Source organism: Brienomyrus brachyistius, chromosome 2, assembly GCF_023856365.1.
Source record: "Brienomyrus brachyistius isolate T26 chromosome 2, BBRACH_0.4, whole genome shotgun sequence".
Taxonomy (NCBI): Eukaryota; Metazoa; Chordata; class Actinopteri; order Osteoglossiformes; family Mormyridae; genus Brienomyrus; species Brienomyrus brachyistius.
Window position 1 is genome coordinate 18,890,416 of NC_064534.1, and position 10,851 is coordinate 18,901,266.

The following is a 10,851-nucleotide window of genomic DNA, read 5'->3' on the forward strand; positions in this document are numbered from 1 at the left end:
TTAATACGTGCACCAATCCAGATCTAGGTCACTCGACGCTATCAATATAACTGTCAACGCAGAAACGTCCAACTCCTACTCTCTGCTACAAAAGCTAGTGGTTGCATTGTACAACCAGCCTGGCAATTGGAGACTTCTGTTTTATAGGAATGAATTTGCTTGCTGATTTTCATTCGAAATATTTCACAGATCTTATCCGCAATAACGTACTAGGTTTTCTTATTGTACAATTAATGGTTTGCTTTAATCACTTTTTTCCACTAATGTAGATTAGTTTATCTTATATTTGGATTTAAACGCATGCTTTTCCAGAATGTTGCTTGAACATCCAGGATCAAGTTGCCAGAATCATGAACATTTCTCTAGATACGCGACTCAAGGTGAGTATTTGCATCAAAAATCGTTACCGTAATTTTGAATTGCCTTCATTTCAAGAAAAAAAAACGAGCCTGGATTTCCATACTCTTTCATGATCGAGTTTACCGTGCACAGCAATTGTTTCATACAAAGGTATATTTACGAAAAGCTTTCATAAAAGCTGTACGGGTGAATTTCTTCAATAGAACTGAACACCGCAGAACTGAATTTCTGCCGAGAAATTAAAATATAACGTGCCTTTTAAGTAAGCTGAATAAGGTATCGATGTAGACTTGTAGAATGCTGAGGTTGCACAATGAAATACAGCAAAGTGGGGGTCTGTTTTTGAGCGCATTTTGCTTGGGGTAGACGCTCTGGATATATAATACCAGCATTATATAAGTAAATTGTACGAGCAGATGTTAAGTGCGTGCTGTCATGTCACACCATCATTCATAGATGTCAGTAGACCACCAAAGGTGCCCAAACTGTCAACACCGAGCAGTTCCTACTCCAACAGCGGCACCTTGACAGCCTGCTCTTCTTACCTACGGTCACCTGTTACACCTGAAGGCAATGGCACCAAAAGGGAAAAGTGAAAACAACGCAAACCGTAATCGGTGAACGCCTTTCTCTGCTGTAATAACGTAAATGGTAACGTTATATTTGGAATCGATGTCTTTAGCTTATGTTTTTATTGATTGGTGTTGCCTATTTATAGGCCTACTATAGTGAATATTTAACCGGGGGCAAGTAAGATTAAATAATTCGCTTACTGATGACAGAATATGACCTGGGACGCGAACTGGTAACCTTTGGCTAAAGGGTCCATGTATTTTTGCACCCACCCAAGCTTTTTTTGAGTTCGTTTGTCTTTTTCATTTTCCTTTGGTATCATTTAACAAAAATACAGAGGAAGCAGTAGGAGAGTGAGTTATACCGCCCGGTTACGCGTGCTTATTTACGCGGTACCTTTCATCCACAACCATAGACGTAGCTCATTTTATTCCATTAGTGTCACCTGACCCTTCTAAAGTGCGCGATCAATAAGACATAAAAAAATATCATTAAAGCTTAAAAGTAAGAAAAACATTGAAGCATCGGGCACCTTTCACCAAAATGCGTTTGATATACTCTGAAAACGCAAGGAAATGGGACATTGATTTTGAATTCATCAGAGGACCAGTCAATGGTGGTACTACGGTTGATTTCCCCACGGGCTCTTTTCGCTAAATTTCACTGTCAATAAAATGTGTCTGGCTCTTACATTTTTATTGAGCGTCCAGTATTTCGTAAACTAAACAGTTGTCTCTTAGAAATGACGCGTGAAGTTTCAGCGTAAGATCTGAACAGTATTCATATATTGAATGACAAATTGATAGCTTTTTTCAAGTTTGATCGTAAGGTTACATAAATATAAGGCATTTCTAGTATAATTTTTAAGCGTTATATAGACCTGTTTAATTTTTTTGGACTAAGATTTTACATTTGGAACTATTTACAAATAATTAATAAATAATCGGAAATAAATAGATCAATTAAGAACAAGAAACAATAAAATTTACATAGCACAACCTCAGCAATTAAAGACAACATGGAGAAACCATGAATTACTATTTTTTCTGCGCCATAACCAAAGTCCATGGTCTATTCGTGACGTTTATCATTTTATATCTGTAAATAGGCCAATTGTTATTATTATGTATTTTACTTATTATTTATATGAGTTGCATTTACTATTAATAAAAAAAAAAACATATATTTTTTTTCAGTCGTCCGCTATTATTATATAGTAACGTACTAGATTATAGGCCTAGGTAAACCTGAAATGTTTAGGATTAATGTATAACTAAAGGTGATGTATGTAGAACATTACTTTTCTAGATTTTTTTTTTTTTTGAAATTTACAAAGCATTTCTTTTTCCTTGTTATATAGAACATTACTTTGGTTGTCATTTGTTTCGACTGGACTTTTAATACATTTGTAAACAGGCGACTACAGAGCTATGTACGGCTAAACTGGGGCTGCTACTGTTACTGAGAATTGTTTCCCAACACTGTTAATGACTTTTTTTGAAGTGCTATAAAATAATAGACTACCACACTATACTTATAATTCATATTGATTGAATTATTATGGACTGTTCATACTTATCTGGCATCGGTAAAACGACCGTATAATTATTTCTTTGGTTAATATTATTGCTAAAATAAATGAACTGTTATTTGTCGTTTATGTAGTCGTTGTTAATTAAATACTCAAGCTACATTTTGTATTTTTATAGGCCTATATTTCTAATTGTTTATTGAATAAACACTGGTTTGTGAAACCTGCCTAATTTACTAATTATGAAATGCAATGCCCTAAGCATTTAGTGAAATATTTCTAAGAGCCTATTTTGTGGAACTGTCCAAATATAATGTTATAATCCTGGAAGCAATATAATTACGTTTTTCTAGCAATCATTTTACCTAAATGTAAGTTGTTCTCATGATATCAAGAGGCCTATATTAGTAATATTAACATTTATTGGTTTACCTGTTGAGAGATTTATTTTTTCCTACAAAATCAACATAATTTAAGTTTTTTTAGTTTGAAGCCGAATAGACCTGTATCAATCTAGACAAATAAATGTAATGCAGTTTTATATTATTAAGGAAACTAAATCAGTTCAAAGACAACAATGGTGATTGTTATTACAGGAACATATTACGCGAATATATCAACCGCTGTCAAAAAAGTTGGGAAATAGTCACTGTTTAGCATACATACAATACGCAAAAATGTCAGGTGTTTTGATTCCTGTTTTACTTACATAGCCTATATGACTGGCAATATGGATGGGTTAATTTCCAGTAATGCCTATAATGCTTAAGACATTTAATAACCTGGTAATAAAGAAATGTATATAATATCTATTTCTTTGGATATCCTCGTTAACAAGCTTTCCTTGGATGCAAGGAAACGTTTATAACGTTATAACGTTTAAATATCGTTTTATGAGCAGGCTTTAGGCGCCGGTGATTGGCCGAAACGTGTGCTGACTTCAATGGTCGCTTCCCCTTCATTCATTTAAGCGATTTGGCTGGAACCTTTGGACATTCGTAGTTATTTTTCTAAACGTATTGAGTTTAGATTAACAGCGCGAGCACAACCTACTTTTTGAGGCGGAAACTAAACGGGAGATCAAACATACGGTAGCCATTCTGCATTTTTCATTTCCAGGGTTCTCCAGGGCTATACTACTCGTCATGCAAAGCCTGATCACTGTTTCTGCAGGTGCTTATTCATCGCCAGCATGTGCATGCACAGGAATGGGGTAGCGATGGGGTTGGGAGGGGAGGGGAGGGGAGGGGAGGGGGGAGATAGGGAGGGTTGAAGTTGTCAGTCACACCGTTGAAGTTTCTTTCTTTCCTTTGGGATGAATGTATTACGTGTTGGAAGTAGACAGTAATGAGGCTGATATCATGTTTCTCAAAACTGACTGAAAGAGGCGATACAGCATATAAAAATTGGATCTCGAATACCAGCTAAGTCACAGTTCTTTAAATATGGGTTGTCTGTCTTGGAAACGCATTCTAACCGGCAAGTTCCTTTTTGCTTTTCTTTTCCCTCTTTTTTTCTTTTGACTTTCTCTGTCAAACTTATTTTAAATAGTTGCTTTTACTAAGGTGACCGCTGCTGTACATGCGAACGTGCTAGAAAGCAGTAAAGGGATGTTTATGTAGCCTAATATAATATAGCAGTATTTTCAGGATTGCGTTTAATATATTGTTCAGGGTAATGAGTTATCATTATTAGTTATGTTAATAGGTGCATTCAACTTCACATCACATTTTGAACCTCGATCTTGAGTGTTGCCCAATTTAAGCTTTTATAGAGGATTATTGTCATATTTTTAATCTCTGATTTTTTTCAAGAGGCTAATTCGTATTATTATTCAGATACTTGATATGTCATGCAGTTAGTTTATACACCTGTAGAATAAATGATTTTATTTCCAATATTTTTCCAAATGATTCTGAAATTTCTAAAATCGTTTAACTGAGAGTATGAGCATTTTTACGCATTTTCTGTGGTACACTGTGTTGTAGTACTTTTGATGTTATGTTTTTTGTTTTCCTGTTGTCCTTTATCGTCAGTGTAATTAGAAATAAGTGTTATTATTATCAGCCAGGAAGCTACGTATAATATTGATTCAGTTAAATACGTGGTTTCGAAATGTCCTTCAACCTAAACTTTCTTTATATTTATCGCTGAAACTTGAGAATTGGTATTTAATACAAGTATGCATTTTGCAGTGTCTCCAGTACATCCTGTCACGTCATACTTTTTGATGATACAAAACATTATATTTAACTTCACGAAATCTTTATAAAGAAATCTACGTTTAAAGTACATAATCATTCAATGGGGCAAAAACGTGTTCGCATTATCGTGGTATAGAGTCGCCTATTTTTCAGTCGTTTGTCACGTCTCACTTTTTTGTCGTCTCTCTTTGTTTAACAGAGATCCCGGTATGTGCGGGATGTAACCAACACATAGTGGACCGTTTCATCCTCAAGGTCCTTGAACGCCACTGGCACAGTAAATGCTTAAAATGCAACGACTGCCGAACCCAGCTGGCAGACAAGTGTTTCAACCGAGGCGACAGCTTCTATTGCAAAGAAGACTTCTTTAAGTGAGTGTTACATTTCTGACATGAGTCAAGTTTAACGTTGTGTTTGATCCTGGAATACAGATATACAGATCGGTATATGAAATCCGATGTCGGAAACGTACATGTACATGAAACTTACAATGCAATTTGACTGTGATCTGGGGCATTTTGTGGGTGATGTGCTGGAGAGGCCTGGAGTGGGTGTGAGTGTTTGTTAAAATGGGAAATTTTCTGAAAATTTGCTTTCTGGAGAAAATTTACAGAATCATCTCAGTGTCTTAGATCCCAGCTTGATACCATTCTAAAGCACCATGAGCACTATGTAGGAGAGAAAATAAAGTAGGCGTATTATAAACACATACATTACGTGTAAACGTTAGCTGTCCGATTTTGCCAGGTGTTCCATTTTAACAATATTCACCCTATATATTTAGGTTCATATGAAGGTTTATTAATGAATTATTAATTATGTATTTTATTGTTTATGTGCCTATTTATTATGTTCTTTGTTGTGAACACTGTAGATGAGTGTCACACACTAAATTTCATTATACAAACACGCAATGACAATGAAGGCTTGTAATTTAATCTTGTCAGTGTTATCATTGCATCGGCCCTTTATATTCATATTATATATATATATATATATATATATATATATATATATATATATATATATATTTTTTTTTTATGAAATCTTTGGGTTCAAGTGATTTAACGTCCACACTGTTATGTTCAAAAGGAGATTTGGGACTAAATGTGCAGCTTGCCAGCAAGGCATCCCACCGTCCCAAGTAGTGAGAAGAGCCCAAGACTTTGTGTTTCACCTGAATTGTTTCGCCTGCATTGTGTGCAAGAGGCAGCTGGCCACAGGTGATGAATATTACTTAATGGAAGACAGCAGGCTCGTTTGCAAGACTGACTACGAGACTGCAAAGCAGCGAGGTGAGAATCAGGCTTACCTCCGTCAGAAGCTGTTGAGCTAACCAGTTTTATATCGTCAACACATTGCACTACAAACTGTAGATCACTTCCATCTTATATAGACCCACCTTATGCCACTCCGCTGTGTAGTGAAGATAGCGTGGACCGTCCGATCTTTGTCTCCATGCTGTATTAAGAGATTGGCTTTTGAGTTAGACCTGGCACATGTGCCTTCTCTTCTTTATGTTGATGACCATTCATTAAACAACATCTTTGAACTGTGAACTTCATTTCTTGGGGCAGCAGGTCACCTGGTTGCACTATGAACCAGCACTGTGGGCCACTGGATCTATAGCATATATTGCAGACCCAAAGGTAGCCCAAAGAAAAATTATCGCCCCCCTGCCGAGAGCTGAAACTCCTCCGACACGATGTACGACTCAGCAGATCCTCCGTGCTGATTAACCTCTCTGCCTAGTGTCCAATACACCATTCAGTAAAAAATCGCCCAGGAAAAGCGTTTACGTCTTTAAACTATATCTACCAGCTTTACTGTGATTAAATTAATTGTAAACCAACCGAAGCTCCTGATCGTATAAGATAATGTCAATGAACAAAAAGAAAAGTAAATAGAAAATATCCTTTGGCCACCATCTCCTAGAACCAACAAGAACAAAATATATAATATTGTCAGAAACAATTGAAAAAGGAGGTTTTCCGAGATTTATCAATGGCTTAACTTAAAATGAAATTTATTTCTGTTTATTTTATTGTATAAGTCGAGTGGAAAGCATAAATTTATTTATATAGTGGATTATATAAATTGTTGCATTTCCCTTTTATCCATACATGTACACTCTCAGAAGAAAAGGTAAACATTTCAAGATTCAAGATTCAAGATTCTTTAATTGTCACGTACATAGTTATGCAAAGTACAGCTCGTAGTGAAATGCATCCTGAACCGCTCTTTTTTAGACTGTGCAAGTTAAAAATCCAATTATGTAAACTAGTTAAAGTGCAAAGAGCTAAAAGTGCAAGCAGAGAAGTATGTTCAAAATGAACGGTAACACAGATATAAAAAAGTGAGCAGTGTGACAGTGCGCATATGGTGAGGGGTACAAGAGCACAATGTACATCAGGTGATTTGTACCTTTTCTTGTCACTGCGCCTGTACCCTTGTTATTGTGCCTTTCAAGGTACAAAAATGGTATAAACAGCAATAATGTACCATCAATGGTACAGAAATGTCCATTAGAGTCAATTTCTGTACCTTAAAAGCTACAATTACCTACAGCTAATGGTGTAATTGGCAGACCCGTGAAGGTACAGCTTTTTTACCCATTTTTTCTGTGAGTGTATCAGAACATATCTGGATATTTATTAAAAGAATTTGGGAATGAAGCTCAGCTTTGAATCTGTTAAGAATTTCACGAATTCACATCATTTAGAACAACTGGTCAACTCATAATACTATATTTGAATATCAGAGATCATTTTGTCAATGATTGGGAGCATTTCGTCTCTTTCAGAGGCAGACTCATCTGTGAAAAGACCGCGAACGACCATCACAGCAAAACAGTTGGAAACCCTGAAATCGGCATACAACAACTCACCAAAGCCGGCCCGACATGTGAGGGAACAGCTGTCATCGGAAACAGGTCTGGACATGAGGGTTGTGCAGGTAAGCTCTTTTAATACTTTAACTCACAGTACTTATGTATGGGGGGGCGGGGGGTGACGAGTGGCTCAGCGGACTCAACTTTTGACTGTCTGCTGTGAGCTTGCTCTAACCTGCATGTTTGTATCATGAAGAACAAGATGGAGTAGGCTAGGAGAAGCGTTCCAGTCTCACTGTCCCAATGTCACATAAAGGATCATCTCATTTACATGCTGAGCAAAACTGCATTTCGGTACAAAAGATTACATGAAGCGTAATGCTAGGGATTTCCAGTGATCTAAAAGGGGGGGGGGGGAATTTAATAGTGTTAATTTATGATGAGCTGGAAACAAAGTCCGCATTTGAAAGTCAGGGGTAGTAAGGACAGGGCTGAGAGTAGCTCATTAACACCTCTACCGAGTATCATTTACATGCTCCCACAGGGCTGCGGCGGGCGCTGGCCGTATATATTCTTTTATGTATGTGTATTAGCAAGGACATTTCCCCGACGCGCTTTTATTTACACGCTACTTTACCTCCATTCACGATCATGCATTTAGCCTTTTGACAGCTTTCAGGATTTTTTTCGAGGGAAATCAGGAGCCTAATAGTGTTCATATATATTCACACAACATAATTGCTTGGCTGGCTCCTTAGGGTAGCTTGCGTAAGTGAACCTAAAAGTGTGCTTTTGAAAAATAGGAATTTCTGTATATATATATATATATTATACAGCTATAACAGGCTTTCAGTTATTTCTTGATAAATGAGTGCAATACATATGTATGCAGTATATATTCGATATGTAAAGTTTTATAAGCATGTATTTTATACTGAGCTATTTTTGATTGTTAGGTCACATGTGCAGGTAAGTTTATGTCATTTATGTCATGTACGCTGCTACTAAATTTTAATGTACATACTGTATTTCATTGGCCCAATGACAAATAAAACTCCTTGATCCTTGATTTTGGATCATCTCATCCCCAATGGTAACCTGACCGCACCAGATTAAGGACAACGTGTAGTTACCTTTCAGTTAATTGCATGTAAAACAAATGCTTGTGGGAGGTCAAGGCCACGGTGACGCAGCTGTTAATGCTCTATCCGACTGTTTTAGTTTCCCACTTCGGATAAAATGTATCCGTAATAATAAATCACAGCTTGCTATGAAACTCCTGAGATACCATAAAACGGCACTATTAAATGTGTTTCACATATCTAAAATAAGGTAAGCGTATTCTTAAAAGCACTTTTTCTAATCTAAATACTGATGTGTTGTAGTACTTATTATAGTGAAATAATATCATTTAATCATTTTCCATTCAATCATTCGTCCATTCATCAATCCATCTTCCAAATGCTAATCCTGGTCAGGGCCAGGACGGGGCACCCATCGCTGGCAACACAGGGCATGAAGCTGGGGTGCCCATGGGATGCCAGTTTAATCATTTCCCTGTAATGTGATTGCTTTGATAATTAAAATAAATGCTTACATGAACATTTTTTACCATCATTTTGAGTATGAATAATTTATTCATACTTTTTAGTTATTAAGTTAGAATAAAAGAATATAAACACTGAATTATTTATTGTGTTTTAAAATGAAAGGAAGCAGGCAGAATAAAGTACCGGAGTTTTCCCCATTATTTTATTTTAAATACTTGGTTGATTACTTGACTGATTCATTTAGTTACATATAACGTATACTCTGCAATCATGTATAATCTTAATACATCTTTAATATTTATATAATTAAATATTTGCCAGTATTCATCCAGATAGTCCATTACTTTTATTCTGTGTCTGTGAGAAGGTTCTTGGGCAATGTGCACCCGGCGCTTACCTGAGGAATGTTGTGCTATTTCAGGTCTGGTTCCAAAACAGACGAGCAAAGGAGAAGAGACTGAAAAAGGATGCTGGTCGGCATAGGTGGGGGCAGTACTTCCATAGCATGAAGCGGCACCGGGCCAGCAACACCAAGTCAGACAAGGACAGTGTCCAGGAGGAGGGCATGGACAGCGATGCTGAGGTCTCCTTTACAGGTACTGCAGGAACACGGCCTTGCATAGACACGGGAAAACCATTAATACTCAGAGATACCAGGATAATAACTCAATATGCAAATACGTTCATATTGTAACTAGCTATGTAAAAATCATCATTGTCACACTCATTGTGTTAAAAAGGGACACATAAGTCGAAATATTTTGCACTTGTTTTCTTATCCTTAGATGAACCATCGATGGCAGACATTGGCCTTTCCGATGGGATCTACAGAGGAATGAGCGAAACATCACCAGTTATGGAAAGACAGGGAGGCAGCCTCAGTCCATCCCCCGTACAGCATGGGCTGGTTCCGAAACACAGCAGCCCCTACGGTCCCCCCCAGTCCCCGGAATCCATGCGTCCTCTGCTGGGACAGCAGCCACTTGTGTCCAGCTTGGTGTACCCCGAAGCAGCGATGTCCATCCTGATCTCAGGCATGCATGTCACTGGGGGGGGAAACGGCCCCACTTCAGACCTGTCCACAGGCAGCAGCGGTAGCTACCCAGACTTCCCTGCAAGTCCAGCCTCCTGGCTCGATGAAGTAGAGCATAATCAGTTCTGATTGGTCTACAGGAGGACGGCACTGCTCTTTTAAAATGAGGTTTTTTTGGCCACTTTTACAGAATGTGACAATTTTGGAAGGGCATAGCATTCAAGTACCTTGGATTATTATTTCAGAGATGGTGTTAGGGGTCTCCATGTGTCCCTCTGGGCTCCATATACCAATGCTTAGTGTTTTATAACTGCTCATTGTTAAACCCTTAGCAGTGTGTATGTGGAAGGCCCTTCTAATACGAACATCATATGAAGAAATTTACTTAAACTTTTTTACAAAAAATAGGTTGTTGCTGTCTACTTCACATGACCCTCAGTCGCTTCTGATGTTCATCTGCCACTGGTAGTCGGAAGGAGAGCTTTTTAAAATGCTCAGTTTTTGGAAATGATTATTCAAATAAAGTTATTTTCTTATAAAATATGATGTCATCACTCATTATTTACATGCATTAATACTACACAACTTGTGATGATTAGTAATAGATGGAATACCGGGAAATGTCAAGTTTGCTTTTGAGGTCAGATGAATTTCAACTTTTTTTCAGTAAACTGTCACTTTATTGACACTCCTGAGCATGGCTGTGCTATGACATTGAATTAAAATGGCTCTCGTGGGTTCTGGCTGATGTCACTTCCTGTTTGTGTTGT

General features: G+C 37.4%; 1 protein-coding gene across 1 annotated transcript; it reads left to right on the forward strand.

Moving 5' to 3' along the window:
- The first annotated feature begins 313 nt into the window (after window positions 1-313).
- Window positions 314-10,210, forward strand: LOC125716180 (LIM/homeobox protein Lhx3-like). The gene is made up of 6 exons (XM_048988333.1): window positions 314-380; window positions 4,868-5,039; window positions 5,761-5,963; window positions 7,472-7,623; window positions 9,470-9,644; window positions 9,834-10,210. Exons 1-6 carry the CDS (start codon window positions 314-316, stop codon window positions 10,208-10,210), a joined length of 1,146 nt encoding a protein of 381 aa, XP_048844290.1.
- The last annotated feature ends 641 nt before the right edge of the window (window positions 10,211-10,851 follow it).